The sequence below is a fragment of the Rana temporaria genome, chromosome 3 (assembly GCF_905171775.1).
Source record: "Rana temporaria chromosome 3, aRanTem1.1, whole genome shotgun sequence".
NCBI lineage: Eukaryota > Metazoa > Chordata > Amphibia > Anura > Ranidae > Rana > Rana temporaria.
In genome coordinates, this window is record NC_053491.1 from 111,869,847 (window position 1) to 111,886,863 (window position 17,017).

A 17,017-nucleotide genomic window follows, 5' to 3' on the forward strand; every position below is an offset into this window, starting at 1 on the left:
TCACACTACTACACTACTTTCATCCTACTTTGCTCTGCTACATTGGTCCTACATTTATCCTACATTGGTCCTACATCCATCCTACTTTCATGAACAGGATACTACTTTGGTCCGACTTCAATGATATTCAATGGGCCTGAAGTAAGATCAATGTAGGACCAAAAGTAGTACAGGGAGCATTTTCAAAGTCGGACCGACTTGTGTAGGACGCTACAAGACTCTCTCATAGGGAAACATTGAACACAGAGCAAAGTAGGATGAAAGTAGTGTAGTAGTGTGAACCCAGCCTAAAACGGAACACATATTTAATTACACAGGTTCTGTGGCTGATTAAGGAGGTAATTAAACTCACTTGGTGCCTTATTTGCATTAAATTAGCCTCCTAACCTGTGTAATGTGTGTTCTGTTTTAAAGGGATGAGTTGGCAACCCTAGTCCAGGATAACACCTAGCACCCTGGCATGTGGGGATGGTTGTGCCATTGCTCTTGACAGAGAAGTCAGGGGAGTAAATATTAGGAGTTCGGTTTTGGACTAGTTGAGTTTGAGGAAGTGGTGTGACATCCAGACAGATATGTGTGTTAGTAAGTTAGTGATGCATGAGGAGACTGATGGAGTGAGTTGAGAGCTGGATTTGTGTGTCATCGGCGTAGCAATGATATTGAAAGCTGTGTGAGGCGATCGGCTGACCCAGGGAAGAGGTGTAGCTTGAGAATAGGAGAGGTCCAAGAACAGAACCTTGAGGGACCCCGACGGAGAAGGGAAGAGGAGAGAAAGAAGTAGAATTATAAGAGACACTGAAGGTGTGTTGGGATAGGCAGAATGAGAGCGACGAGGGATTAAAGTGTGTGGTGTGTGTGTGTGTGTGTGTTTTTTTTTATTTTTTAAGGGGGTGGTCGGCTGTATCAAAGGCCGCCGAAAGGTCCAGAAGTAGGAGTACAGAATAGTGTCAGTTTGGTTTTTGCGGTTAGTTAGTCATTTTGTACGTTTAGAGGAGCAGTTTCTGTGGAGTGTTGGGGGGGGGGGGGGGGGGGAATCCAGACTGAAGGGGATAAAGAAGGTTATTCTTTATGAGGTGATTACTGAGTGGGTTGTAGGCCAGGCATTCAAGGAGTTTAGAAGAAAAGGGGAGCAAGGAGTTAGGACGTAGATTGGTAGGGTCCAAGGATGGCTTTTTAAGTATGGGGGTGGACAGTGCGTGTTTTAAAGCATTTGGGAAGATGCCGAAAGAGAGGGAAAGATTGCAGATGAGGGTGACATTAGTATTTGAGAGGGAATAGGATACAGGGGACAGGCGGTTAAGTGAGTGTTATTAAGGGTTGAGAGAAACTTTCAAAAGCAGTTTCTTATGCAATACAACACAGCGCACAGTAGTACGTTACTATGGGTGGCAGCACACTGCAACATGTGTCAGTCAAAGTCGCTTTGTCTTGACACGTTGAGGTGCCTTTCAAAATAAATGCCATCACAACTATCAAGCACTTGTAAAATGAAAGAGTGTTTGGTCCCTAGGCAGGGCCGGATTAACAATGGGGCTGATGGAGCTGCAGCTCCAGGCCCATTTCCCAAGATAGGCCCATTTGCCAAAAAAAAAAAAAAATTTTTTTTTTTTTTTTTTTTTTTTTAAGATCGAATTTGGGGGGTTGTAGCTCGATGACCAGAGGTCACAGAAACCCCACATTTGGGGGTAGGCATGGGAAGAGCTACCCCACAACTGGTTAAAATATGGGACGGCTATCATTTATGGTTCCGGAGATACGGGCCTGCTTGCACAGCCTGTCAGAAGCTACATTCAGAGCGGCCAATATAAATACAAGTTGACACACTGCAGCAGACTGAGAGGATCACAGTGCTTATAATAATTATTTGTATATTACTCATGGTAATTAACCCCTTGCCACCCAGGCCAATTCTGACACTTCTCTACTACATGTAAAAATCATCATTTGTTTTTTGCTAGAAAATTACTCTATGGTGGTCTTTGCACTTTTTATGTTGCAGGGTACAGAGCTGCACGATTCTGGCTAAAATGAGAATTGCAATTTTTTTGCTTAGAAGATAGATCACGATTCTCTCACGATTGTTGCGGCGTAACATCATCTTTCACATTAAAACAAAACAAAAAAAAAATGGGCTAACTTCACTGTTTTGTTTTTATGGTTTTTATTATTCATTGAAGTGGGAAAATGCAGTGTGACATAACATATTGCAGCAATAGCCATTGTATTCCCTAGAGTCTCTGCTAAAATATATATAATGTTTGGCGGTTCCAAGTAATTTTCTAGCAAATAATATTGCTTTCTAACTTAAGAAACAAGTGTTGGACTTTAAGTGGTTAAATTTAGTTACAATGTTAGTTAGTTACAATGTTTCATTTTGTTTACAAACTTCGCAGACTGCCCAGATTTTTTCTTTACACACAGAAGTGTATCCCTTTGATCTAAGAAGGAAGTGTCAGTTACAATGTTTCCTGTTAAAAACTTGGCAGACTGCCCAGATATTTTCTTTTGATAGCTGAAAGTCTCTCCACTTGTTATATGAAAGAATCAGCAAACTCTGCATTGGAGATCGTCAGGGGGGTTGAATCGAGATCACGATTTTTTTAACGATTAATTGTGCAGCTCTAGCACGGTATTTGCGCAGCAATTCTTCAAACATGTTTTTTTGGAAAAAAATGTTTCATTCATTAAAAAAACAGTTAGTTAGTTAAGTTAGCACAATTTTTTTTGGTATCCTAAGCGATGCTTTACATTTTTTTAGGTTACATGTTTAGAGTTACAGAGGAGGTCTAGTACTAGAATTATTGTTCTCGCTCTAACGATCGTGGCGTATGTAACCTGTGTGTATCTGGCTCTGATACTACCAGTGCCTACCCAGCCACTGACTAGTATCTCTCCCAAGCCTGTCCCCACACACCCTCTCACCTGCTGACCTGTGGATGGGGGAATCACTCCTGCAGTGTTATTGTGTTCTGCCAGTGCGTACAATGATCAGTGTTGCTAACTATATAGCTGGCAGCACTGATTGTTTTAAGAAAAAAAAAAACAGGCTGGTTGTACTCAAGTTGATTAATAGATTGACTTGTGTAAAACCAGCTAGCCCATACATAGATTGACTATGGCTGGTCTCTGCATAATTGGCGTAATTTCAATCCATGTATGACCCGCTTAACCACTACTCAGTCCCTAAATATCCTTCCACTCCTGTATATAGTGCTCACTGTCATACTCTCCACACTCCTCTCCTGTACATTGTGCCCACTGTCATACTCTCCACACTTCTCTCCTATACATAGTACCCAGTGTCATACCCTACACACTCCTCTCCTGTACATAGTGCCCACTGTCATACCCTCCACACTCCTCTCCTATACATAGCGCCCACTGTCATACCCTTCACACTCCTCTCCTGTACATAGTGCCTGCTGTCATACACTTCTCTCCTGTACTTAGTGCCCACTGTCGCACCCTCCACACTCCTCTCCTATACATAGTGCCCACTGTCATACCCTCCACACTCCTCTCCTATACATAGTGTTCACTGTCATACCCTCCACACTCCTCTCCTATACATAGAGCCCACTATCATACCGTCTACATTCCTCTCCTGTACATACTGCCCACTGTCATACCCTCCACACTCCTCTCCTGTACATACTGCCCCATCATACCCTCCACACTTCTCTCTGGTACGTACTACCCTCTGTCATACCCCCTCACTCTTCCTGTACATACTGCCCATTGTCATACCCTTCACACTCCTCTCCTGTACATAGTGCTTTTTTCCGTACCCTTTGTACTCCTCTCCTGTACATAGTGCCCACTGTTAGACCCTCCACATTCCTCTCCCTCACCTGCACATACTTCCCACTTATATACCGTCCATACTCCTCCCCTATGTCGCTTACCCACAAAAACAGTTCTTTAACATTATACTGAATATCCTCGATGTTACCAGCTCTAGAATGGACACACTTTTGTTAGTTCAACTAAAGGAAATATCAGTTCTCATATTTGTTCTGCCCCATTATTAGTACTCATTTAATTTTGTGATTACTACTATGATGTATAGAGGAACATCGGGGATCTCAGCTACTCTAAATATAGCACTTATATAAAAAAGTGGCCCTGAAAATATTTTTTAAATGTTGGCAACTGTGCACTTAGGCACTGCCCAAGGGCCACCGTCCACCGGGTCAGTAGGGGGCCCCATGAGAGGCTCCTGGGATCCTGTGATAATAAAGCGGTAGTAAACTTTCCTGACATTACTACTTTTTAGAGGCCCTGGGGTAGGTTATGCCACAATGTACAAGTATGCACAGCATATTAGCACATTAGTGTACACTTACATTTTCAGACTGAGCCCTCCAGTGCTGCGATGAATCAGGCGGGGCCTGGACACTTCCATCTTCACCCGGTCTTCCTTCTGGGTTCTATGCCTTTGGTCACTTGCCTTGGCTGGGCTGCGTTCATGTCATTCCCACGCATTTATTTATTATTTATTACACCCCATTCACACCTCCGCGACAAAACGCCCGACGCCGGCCGCTCGTGCCGCTGGAGGGGAGAATTCCCATTGCTGTCTATGAACCGTCTATGAGATGGTTCACATCTCATAGACGCCGTACACCTGCGGCATGAAAAAAAGTCCCGGACCCTTTTTTTCAGGCGGCATTGGCGTTCGGCCATACAAAGCAATAGGAAGGATTTGTAAAAAAAAAAGTTACACTATTCGCGGCAAAATACGCCGCGTACGCGGCGTTAATTGTCGCGGAGGTGTGAATGCAGCCTAAAAGGCCCCACCAAAATCCTCAGCACCAGGCCCATGATGTTCTTAATCTGGCCCTGTCCCTAGGAGTCAGTCCTGCTCCATCATTTAAATCGGCACTAAATCCATCGAGTTAGGCTTGGTTCACAATACTGCGACCTGAAAGTCACAAGGCAACTTTGAAGCAATTTCAGGGAATGCTTGGGTAATCTTCCTGTAATGTCAGATCCAAATCGCAAGTTTATGGCACAAGTCGGATTGAAGTCGCCTTGAAGTAGTACAGGAACCTTTTCTAAAGTTGGAGCGACTTCAGTAGTGCTAATTAAGACGGTTCTCATTGACTAAGGCCCGGTTCACACTGCTGCGAATTCTATTGCGGATTCTCAAATTCGCAAGGCATTAAAAACACATTGTTTTCCATTAGTGCAGTTCACATCAGTGCGGTACGAATCTAAACTGCAGGAAAAAGGGGTCCTGTGCGAATTTGATCCGTGTGAGATGCAAATTCAGCTCTAAAGACTGGCATTCCCTGAAATCGTGGCCGCAAATCGCGGAAAATTCTCGGCCGCAAAATCGTGTGATTCTGAATTCGCAGCAGTGTGAACCTTGCCTAAAATGGAATTTCTTTTTTTTTTTAAATATATTCTTTATTAATTTTCTCCCTCATACAAAAAATTATTCACATTTCACTGATATAAAACATACGTCCATATGAAATCTTGGTATTATCTTTGCATTTTAAACTTAAAGCATTAAAAGTATTTATATTCTTTATTCATTTTCCCACCCTCCCATCCTCCCCCCTCTCCCTCCCACCCCCCCTCAATGTTTTTATATCTGTGGAGTGTATATCCGTATATTTTATAAAGGGAGCTCAATAACTCTCTGGCTTTTTCATCGCCAATGCTGGTCCTATTTTGTTGTTCTGTATCCTTTTCATATCCCCCAGGATTCTACCCACCTATGCCCTTTGGATGTAGCTCTTCTTACAGAGTCCTGCCTATTGCCCATCTCGTTTTGCAAAAATGTTTCACCCAAACCGGCCGCCCTCTCTCTCCAACCACGGCTTCCACATCTCCTCAAAACCTTTCAAATTGCCTCTTTTTATATAGATTGCTCTCTCTTTGCATAGTGACTCATTTACTGTCCTTATCCATTCTCTTACCGCCGGTGGGTTTATCGCCTGCCATCTTGTAGCTATTAACTTCCTAGCTTGAAACAGGCATCTCAGTATTGCTACTGTAATGCTTCTTTTCTCCTCTCGCTCTTTCCTGTATCCCAATACACATAGTGTGGCTTCCCTCTCCACTGGTACCCCGAACACATCTCTGAGTAGTAATCACTCCGTCCCAGTAGAGAAACAATTTTGGGCAACGCCACACCATGTGTACTAGGTCACCCGTCCCCTGACACATGTCATGTAACTTGGGTTCTTACAAGCCGGATCCCAAGTCATGGCAGTGTTATTCGAGCCTTAACGGTTTCATTCGGCAGAATAAGGCTATTCTAGAAATGTGTCGTTCCCCCCCCCCCCCCCCGGCGGATAAGGACCCTCCCGGTTCTGTGTGGCGCTTGCGCAGTACGAACTCAACTCAGCCTCCAAAAATAGCCAAAGATGTAGAGCTGAGAGTCAGCTGTACACGGCGCCTGCGCACTGACTATGACACGTGCCGCACGCTCCAGATGCTAGTGTTACTCTGCAAGGGGCGGGGGTGATTTTACCAATAAAGTACACGTCTTAGCGGGGTGTGTTAAAACAAATGAAGGGCGGGTTTTGCACTGTTGATGGTCGGGTTTTTGCAATGTGCCCCGCTAAGACATATACGTTATTGGTAAAATCACCTCCGCCCCTTGCAGAGTAGCACTAGCATCGGGAGCGTGCGGCATGTGCCATATTCAGTGCGCAGGCGCCGTGTAGAGCTGACTCTTGGCTCTACATTTTTGGCTATTTTCGGAGGCTCAGTTGAGCCTGTGCAGTACAGGGGGGTCCTTATCCGCCAGGGGGAACTTTTTCTGCAGGACACCGGGATTGCTAACTGTCACATTTGCTTGTTTCCTCAACCAAACTGTCACTTGACTGGTATCATAACTGTTCACATGTGCAGCATCATGGCAGTTGCAGATCGAACTGAGGCCAAGATGGCAGCTTTCTTGGCTGAAAGGGATAGGAGGGTTTAGTTCCGCTTTAACTGTAGACGCCAGAACTTCAAAGAGGGATAATGGCTTTGTTGTGTGACAGTTGGATGACAAGGGACAAGTTATAGGGCTTAACCGACCACTACTGCAAAAAGATTTGTATTCTAATAGCTGTATAGTGTTTTACAAATATAGTATCCATTGTATGAATTTCAGATGCTTTTATGTATATTATTTTTTGGACCAAGCTGTCCAGCAGTCCATTGACAAGGCTTGGGACAAACCACAGAATTGACCACCATCATATTACCCTGGTTTAAAGAGGAGGTCCACACAGTGAACCTCCACTTTTTGTAATTCCCCCTCCGGTGTCACGTTTTGGCACCTTTTCAGGGGGGAGGGGGTGCATATACCTGTATAATACGGTTATTTGCACCCACTTCCGAGAATAGACTCGCACCACCCCCCCCCCGCTGTCTTCTGGGAAACGCACAGGTGAGGACATGCTGCGTGACTTGCGCGTGCGCATTAGGGAACCAGGCAGTGAAGCCGCAATGCTTCACTTCCTGATTCCCTCACCGTGGATCGCGGCGGGGGCAGCCGAGAGAGGAGCAATTGCACGGCTTCAGCTGCCGACATTGCCGGCACCCTGAACTCTATCATTATAAGCATTCCTCCTTTTTCAGTTATCTGATTACCATATCTTGTTTCACTTTTGATTCTTTGATCTGCAGGGGAGACAAGTCCTGTCTACAGCTTCTGTTGGTCAGATCCTCTTTTAAACAGGAAGTAAACACTGATGGGTTTTACCTCCTCCTTTATTTCCCTGCAAAGGTAAAGCATAATGGTCTACTATACATCAAATAGTAGCCCATTATGTGTCATTTACTGGAAACCGAAGCCTGCGATTTTACCGATGTCCCCTGTTGCAGGAAACGTTCATTCTTCACCCCACTTCCTTCTGGGGCCGCAAACTCAGGCTATGACTGGCTGGAGTTGCGTGACATCACTTCTGCACATGCGCACGGGGGCTGCCAGTCACGGCATGACCTCCTTTAGGAATGGCATGATCGCCATTTCTAAAGTGCGCCGTTGATGCGCCATAGACATCGGCGCACATCTCTATTGTAAATATCTCTTAAACCTTGGAGGTTTAGTAGATATTTCCAGCACCTTAGGTAAGCCTTAATCTAGGCTTACCTGTAGGTAAAGGTGGTTGTACAGGGTGTACAACCACTTTGATACACTTATGGACCCATGTAAGCCCCCTTTCACACTTGTACGACTTCAAAGTCGCACAATTTTACCGTGATTTCGCGGGCGCGATTTTACCGCGATTTTGCTGCGATTCGCGGCCGCGATTTCAATGAATGCCTGTGTAAGTGGCATCAAAATTGGACCAAAGTAGTGCAAGGACTACTTTGAAGGAGGCACAACTTAAAGTCATGCCAGTATGAATGGTAGTCATTGAAAATAATGGAGAATGACTTGTCATACGATTTTGCAGTCCAAAATCGTGAGACAAGTCGTATAAGTGTGAAAGGGGAATAAAGCTGTTTCAGGAAAACCTGTTCCAGTTAGAACACCTGAGCTTATTGTAACCTTCTCTACAGACTATAAAAAATTCTTGTTGATTCGTGCTAATGGTATTTTCTATTTGCATTTTTTAATATGCCCAGCAACAAATTGGCCAAAAAAAAGCAAAACGCAAATTAGGGTAAAATCGCGTGTGAAAAGACGCACTGGAGAAACGGATCAAAAGCAAACTGCGAGGTGTGAACGCGGCCTAAGGTTCATATACAGTTTAGGCACCACAGCTTTACACAGAGAGGTTTAGTCAGCTGAAGCTTCATGAAAACTTATTTTTAGCCTGTGTACTTGTGTCTGTTCCGAGACCTCAGCTGACACCCTCGCTACTTCAGGAAATGGGGTTATTGGAGGTCTACAAACATAATGCTGACATCCATGACTATTTACGCGTACAAACACTATGAGCACTGTGTCCAAACTAGCATAATCCATTCTGCTGATGTTCTGTATGTGTTGGTATATAAATGCTTTTGAGGTGGGTCATGAAGTGAGAATGTAGTGTGTATTGTAGGTGGGGGGAAGACATGTCATCTCCATCCAGCTGTCTCCGACCTTTCAAAATGTCCTCATGCGGTTTTCTTGTCATGTTGCCTTTCTCATGCTAATTGATTTCCTGTATCCTCAGATCCTGGTAGATGGTCCCACTTTGGAGTTTGAATACAATGATTCAGACCAGTTGTCTGCAGAGTTTGCAGGTGAGGCATGAACACGTAACCAGGGGCAATATTGCTTCAGTCTCTCTGTATAATCATGTCATCGTCGGTCTGGACTCCTGGACCGTTTTTACCCTTTTCAACTACGCTGTGTCTGAGCACCACAAACCAAAATGTATTTTGGGGTGTCATTTGTGGTATACACATGCCATGTGAGAGAGATAACCTATGACAATTTTGTGGGAAAAAAAAAAAAAATCTTCATTTTTGCAAAGAATTGTGGGGAAAAAAATTACATCAAAAACCTCACCATGCATCTTACTAAATACCTTGGCATGTCTACTTTCAAAAAAAGGGGTAATTTGGGGGGTATTTGTATTTTACAGGCTTATTCGGGTCACAAGAAATGAGATAGGCAGTCAGTACTTCAGGTGTGATCAATTTTGATTTGCACCACAGCTTGAAGACTCTAAGGTCCCTTTCACACTGGGGCAGGAGGTGCGGTGGTGGTATAGCGCCGCTTTTTTTAGCAGCACTATACCGTCGGAAATTCGGCCGCTAGCGGTGCGGTTTTAACCCCCGCAAGCGGCCAAAAAAGGGTTAATACAGCCTCAATGCGCCTCTGCAGAGGCGCATTGCCGGCAGTATAGCCGCGGTTTCCCATTGCTTTCAATGTGGAGGAGCGGTAAACACACTGCTCCTCTCACCGCTCCAAAGATGCTGCTAGCAGGACTTTTGGAGCGGTCCTGCTAGCGCACCGAGGGCTTTCACACTGGAGAAACGGCAGCCGCAGTTTAGGGTCGGTTTGCAGGCTCTATTTTTAGCGCAATTGCGCCTGCAAACTGGCCTGGTGTGAAAGGGGCCTAACAGATCAAATAATATCCACTAATTTGGGTTATTTTTACCAAAGATATTTAGCAGTATAAATGATGGCCAAAATTTATGAAGAAACATTTAATAATTTGCAAAATTGTATCACAGAAACAAAGAAAAGCGTTTGTTTTTCAAAATTTTCTGTATTTTTTTTTTTTTTTCATTTATAGCGCAGAAAATAAAAAAACTGTTTTTTTTTTTGTTTTTTTTAGAAAGCTCTATTTGTATGAAAAAAGGGACTAAAAAATTATTTTGGTACAGTATTACATGACTAATTGTCATTCTAAGTGTGAGAGCACTTGAAGCTGAAAATTGGTCTGGGCAGGAGGGGGGGGGAGGGGGGTTTCCGCTGTCCGTCCTTTTTTTTTTTTTTTTTTTTTTTTTTGTGCGAATTTAACTCTTTTAATGCTGCCAAGCTTGTACTCGCATGTTTAAGGTTGCTACTCCTCCGCATTCTGAATCGGCAGCAGATCTGTAGTTATAAAAATCTCTGAAGGAATTTTCCATTTTGCTTGTGGGCAGCCTGAAGCCCACAAGCAAATACTTCCGGGAAGCGGACATTTAAAATCCAGCAAGATTTCGTCTAGTCTCCTGGAAAGCATAATGCTGTGCTCCCAGGAGACATGGGGAAAGACTCCCAGCAAACACTCGGGCACACAGAAAGGGGAGCGACACGCCCACTCCCACGGGAGACAGACCCGGAAGTGTCTGCATCTTAACAGAGAGTAAAGGTATTTTAAATGCATTTAAAAATTTTGCATAGCGAAATGTTGATGTAGATGATAAGCTATACTTGATATTTAGAGTGAACCTCCTCTTTAAGTGCAAGTGGTTAATTAATTTTTTAATACTCAAAGCAACCTCCTCCATCCATCTATGTCTTCATGCTTTATTTTACTGAGAAATCACTTTGAAAAACGCCCCCCCCCCAGCATTTCTGCCTGTGGCCATCTTAAGTAAGGGCACATTATTCATGTAGTATTTACTTCCTGGAATCCATCTGCTCTTGGCTTAGCTATGCAGGCTGGAGGGTGTGCTTAAAGGGGTTGTAAAGGTATTTATTCCCCCCCCCCCCATAAATAGCTTCCTTTACCTTAGTGCAGTCCTCCTTCACTTACCTCATCCTTCCATTTTGCTTTTAAATGTCCTTATTTCTTCTGAGAAATCCTCACTTCCTGTTCTTCTGTCTGTAACTACACAGTAATGCAAGGCTTTCTCCTTGGTGTGGAGAAAGCCTCTTGAGGGGGTGAGCAGGAGAGTCAGGACGCTCTCTACTTTGCAGATAGGGAAAGGAGCTGTGTGTTAGTGGGTGTCCTGACCCTCCTGCTCGCCCCCCCCCTCATGTGAGGCTTTATCTCTGGTGTGGAGAAAGCCACTTTACTGTGTGGAGTTACAGACAGAAGAACAGGAAGTGAGGATTTCTCAGAAGAAATAAGGACATTTAAAAGCAAAATGGAAGGATGAGGTGAAGGAGGACTGCACTAAGGTAAAGGAAGCTATTTAGGGAAACATTTTTCTTTTTTACCTTTACAACCCCTTTAACTGAGAACCCCATCCTGAAGTCTCCTGGGATGTATGACATCATCATTTGGTTAGGCCTAGATTAGAAAGTAACTGAAGAAATGTAAAAAAAAAAAATCTTAAAACTAGTAAATACAATATTATTTCCTCTTTACTAATGCTAGCAACATATAGGGAAATAAATAGTAAATGCTGATTAGGAGAGTGAAGTTCCACTTTAATTTGATCCAATTTTTTTTTTTTCAATTCCAAGTTATATTGTCTTTGACTCTGATGTTTTCCTTCACACCCTGACACAGTAGGTTGCTTTTCTAAAGGCGTAGAGCACAGGTGTCAAACACAAGGCCCGCGGGCCGAATCTGGCCCTCCAGGTCATTTCATGTGGCCCTTGCACCTCTCCTGCTGCTCCAGCCCTCCTCTGGTCCTACTCGAGACCCTTACTTTATGCTTTCAAGCAATGCATCCAGCTTCTTCCCAGCAGCAGCATAAGGAAAGGGGGTGCACTGTGATTTAAGTGAGAATCGGGGACTCAACTTCTGATGGTGGGGTGGCTCTTGACATCTAATATATATGGGAGGGGATGTGCTGGACATCTAATCTTACAGATACATCCGGCCCTTTTGAGGGCAATCATAATGCTGATGCGGCCCGCGATGAAATTGAGTTGACACCCCTGGCGTAGAGGATGTCCACCTAGCAAAGTGAACTTTTTTTTTTTTCTAGCACAAGATTGGGTTTTCGAAGTAAACACTGTCACTTGGCAGTGCTAAAGTATAAGGCTCCTTTCACACTGGAGCGGGGGTATAGCGCCTGCAAACTGACCCAGTGTGAAAGGGGCCTAACTAAAAGGCAAACATTTTTTTTTCTTAGTTTCTGATAGAGTGGAGAGGGATTATAACACCTGACAATTTTTATTGTTGTCTGTGCCCCTGTTAGGGAGATTTACCCTCTCTATTTGTCCTGTTTACCATTATTATTGAAAGTAAAAGAAAATTCCAAGTTTTTGATTGTGCCCAGAAAAGTAATAAAGGGAAATCTTCCAATGGGGACACTAGTTCTGATGACCTGGGGGGGGTCCCCAAGGAATTCCCTTAATTTGCAGATATGTATTCTCACTTCCTGTTTGGCTATGAGACAAGACATGAAGGGAAATGACACACACATACACCTACACAGGTTAAACTGGATGGACTAGCCTCCTTCATTCAACCTCACCTACTATGAAACTATGGAAATCTCCGCTATGGGACACAGATGGCGAAACAAAAACTGACTAGGATTATATAACCCTTCGTTGTTCTATCCAAAATGAAGAAACAAACGTTTTTGCCTATAGTTTTAATGTTCAGCTTGTGAGGTAAAAAATAAAAACACAACATTTAATAGCCTCAAGCCTGAGCCTTCCTCACTTTTTTTTTTTTTTTTTTTGCACGTGTCTAAATTTATAGAGACCTTTCCTTAGGGTTGTAAAGGTACAATTTTTTTTTTTTTTTTTTTCCTAAGCCGCTTCCTTTACCTTCCTCCTTCACTTACCTCATCCTTCGATTTTGCTTTTAAATGTCCTTATTTCTTCTGAGAAATCCTCACTTCCTGTTCTTCTGTCTGTAACTCCACACAGTAATGCAAGGCTTTCTCCCTGGTGTGAAGTGTCATGCTCGCCCTTTTACAGCCCCTTTAATTCCTGTCCTGTTGAGTGGACAGTAAGTGAAAGGCAGAAACTTCACACTGGGGACACAGTTAAAGGCTTAAGGATTCTAAAGACCTAGTCACCAAGGCAATTCTGTCATCGCCGACTCGCCAGCAACAGAAATGATTCCTTGTTGCCCAAGCCAACGACGGGTCACTCCGCCGCTACCTTTGTTGGTGATTCTGCCACTGGCAAAGTGTCTCCAGCGATAGAATTATCTGTGTGTGACATGACCCTAATTCTTCGCTAGATCCAAAATGGGGGGGAAAAAAATTGGTTTTGACTGGAGTTGGCCTTTAAATGTTTACACCGTTTTTTTGTGTCTTTCACAGAACTTTACAGCTACACGGAAGAACCCGAGTTCAACCTTAACTGCAGATGTTTTGAGGAAAGGTTTAGAGTTGAAGGTAATGGTTATTCCTTAATATTTTTAATTGGTTGTAAATTGTCAAAGCGCAATACAATTTTTAAATGAGATTGATTCCAGGGTGGTCACTTGAACAATGATCTATAGACCTTTTGGTAATATGGATCTGTTAGCCTTATGCCTAGTACACAGGAGACATCGGCTGGGTTCAATAAAAACCATCCGACATATATATATATATATATATATATATATATATATATATATATATATATATGTGTGTGTGTGTGTGTCGGTACCAAAGGGAGACGGCTTTTTGGCTGGCTTCAGTTTGATGAGCATTCTGGAAAACTGATGAGAGCACTAACCGGAGTGTTCTGGTGGGGGGTGCCTCCCCCTGCCAGAATACAACAGCTCAGCGGGGATGCTCACTGTACTAACGTCGGACTGTTAGTACAGTGGCTCTGACCGGAGCTGTCAATGGGGGGGAAAAAAAATTAGGTTGGGTTCATACTCTCTTCGCATGCGGCTCACAGCAGGGGTCCAGTGTCCGTCACCGTTTTCAGGTGAAATTCCAGCCCGAATATTTTTTTTTTTAGGGGTTTGGAGGGCCCCAGATGGCAACCCCCCCCCCCCCACTTTTTTTTTTTTTTAAATAAAAAAAATATATATATATTTTTTAATATATTTTTATTTTATTAAAGGGACAATTTTTTTATTTTTTTATTTTTTTAGGGGTCCCCAGGGGGCCCCAGATGGCAACCCCCCTTTTTTTATTTTTTTTTCAAATAAAAAATATATATATTTTTTTATATATTTTTATTTTTTATTAAAGGGCCAATTTTTTTTTTTTTTTTTTTTTATTATAGAGGTCTGGAGGTCCCCAGGGGCCCGTAGTTCCCCAGGGCCCCGGATGACAACCCCCCTTTTTTTTATAAAGAAAAAACAAAAAACTTTTATATATTTCTTTATTTCTTTTATATATACGAAGGCATGGCAGCCCATTCAAATCAATGGGCTGCTGTGCCTGCACAAATGAGGGCCACCAAAACACATACATGTGAACCAGCCAGGCCCAAAATAAGCTGGAGGGGGGCCCAAAAATGTTTGCCCAGGGCCCAAACCATATTAAAGACGGCCCTGACCACACATAACATTAGATTCCTATGAGGACAGCTGAGGTGGCATTTGATTTCCAGTGAAGGAGGAATTCTCATCTTGCATAATGCTATCAACCAAATATTAGTAATTTTATCGAGCAAGGTAAGTGTTCATCATAGAATATTAGTAACCTAATAGTATCAGAAATGGTCACAACTGCAAAGCAAGTTGCAATGGAGAACTGTTGCTAAAGACCTATAACCGGTAAGTTTTTGTATTTGCAGGGATGTCCAGAACATACTGTATGTAGAAAAGTACAAATTTCTCTTTTGCATCTAGAGCATGCAGGGGGCATTTGGGGGTAGACCTTATGTACTAGCTGAGGTGTATAATATAGCATTTGGGGGTAGATCTTATGTAATCGCCGAGGTGTAGAATATACAGGGGCGTACCTAGAGCATTTGGCACCCGGGGCGGATCCTATATCTGGCACCCCCTCCTTAAAATGTAAAAACACCCCACTGTGCCCCCTGCATACCTCTGTATCCTTCAATATCTATTTGTCACTACTGTGTACCCCCCTCTCCACAACTGCACCTCAGGACCCCTTTACATTGCACAGCACCCTGAACCTCTGGACCCCTTTACATTACACAGCACTCTGCACCCATTTACATTACACAGCACCCTACACCTCTGGACCCCTTTACATTACACAGCACTCTGGACCCCTTTACGTTACACAGCACCCTACACCTCCTGGACCCCTTTACATTACACAGCACTCTGGACCCCTTTACGTTACACAGCACCCTACACCTCCTGGACCCCTTTACATTACACAGCACTCTGGACCCCTTTACATTACACAGCACCCTACACCTCTGGACCCCTTTACATTACACAGCAGCATACACCTCTGGACCCCTTTGCATTACACAGCACCCTGCACCTCTGGACCCCACAGCTCTAGACGCCTGTATGTTATACAGAGACCCCCCCTACAGTACAGAGCACACACCCCTACAGTACAGAGACCCCCCTACAGTACAGTGCACACACCCCTACAGTACAGACACCCCCCCCCCCTACAGTGCACATTCCCCTACAGTACAGACCCCCTTCAGATCCATAATGTATGTACCTCAGATCATGACCATCACAGGACAGGACATGCACAGTGCTACAGCACTGGTCGGGTGACTGGTCCGTCTCCTCCACCTGTGTAGACGGGAGGGGGAGGCGGCTTCTCTCTGCTCGGCTAAGCCGAGATTGATCAGAGCCGAGGCAGCTAGCTATGAGAGAAGGGGGGATCACTGCGGGTCCCGAGTGTCACTCGGGTGCCTCGCACATCCGCCCCCCTCCTTACAAAGCCACTACAGGCTGTTCTCTCCATCGCCACATGTGTTCTGTTGGCATCGCGGTCCCGCTGCTTAAGCCCGCCCGGCGCCCGCTGTCTCTGCTTCAGTGGGGGGGGGAGCGCTGGCCTGACACCCCCCCCCCCAGTGTGTGGCACCTGGGGCGGCCCGCCCCCCACTTAGTACGCCACTGAGAATATACCCCATGCAAAACCCATGTCTGAATCAACTTTTTCCTATAAGGTAATCTGAGTAGGTCATATTTGGGTTTAAGCTCCTGAAAAGGTAGAATTTCTCCATTGAGCATAAAATACTGTTTGTGTGTGTGTGTGTGTTTTTTTTTTTTTTACCCGTTTCATGCCCATACTTGGGGTCAGGAATGGATTCGAAGCAGGGCAGAGTGGGATTTCCCTATACATGCTGGAATGTGAACCAATTATTATAACCAATAAATTATGCCTAAAAACCTTCCTATAGCCTACACCTGAAGGTAGTTTTTATGGGTACAGTTAGGTTGGAATGTGCCTTTAGGGTCTCTGAAACGAAACTGCTAAGTTCTGTGAAAGAACACAGAAGGGTGGCCTCCAGGTGAATGGCCATATTATATTTCAGTTGTGCAAGCTGCCATCTTACAGTCGCATGGTCTGAAGCCCAGCAGTAATGTTCAAAGTCAGGGAGCAATATGTATTCTATAAGAGCAAGTGTAGGGTAGCCATTGCCATTCTTGCTGGTCCTGGCAAAGACGGGAACATATTTGTTAATCTCCTGGGAATTCAACAGGGCAATGAAGAAAGGCCTAGTTGAAATTGGGAATAAATATTCTTTTTATGTGGTCGACCAGCACCATCAGTTCAACGTCATCCTTGCCCCTAACCTTACCCACCAACCATTTTTGCCTTCTTTTGCTGATGGAGGTGGGTAAGGTTAGGGGCAAGAGAATTGTGTACTACATCTGTCCATTAATAT

The 17,017-nt window shown here is 44.0% G+C and overlaps 1 protein-coding gene across 1 annotated transcript in view; it reads left to right on the top strand.

The window, feature by feature from the left end:
* The window catches only part of STRIP2 (striatin interacting protein 2), a 90,976-nt gene that overhangs the window by 10,093 nt on the left and 63,866 nt on the right, over window positions 1–17,017 (top strand). The window contains exons 2-3 of the mRNA XM_040343247.1: window positions 9,117–9,186; window positions 13,558–13,632. Coding sequence (XP_040199181.1) covers window positions 9,117–9,186; window positions 13,558–13,632 — 145 coding nt within the window. The remainder of the gene's footprint in view (window positions 1–9,116; window positions 9,187–13,557; window positions 13,633–17,017) is intronic.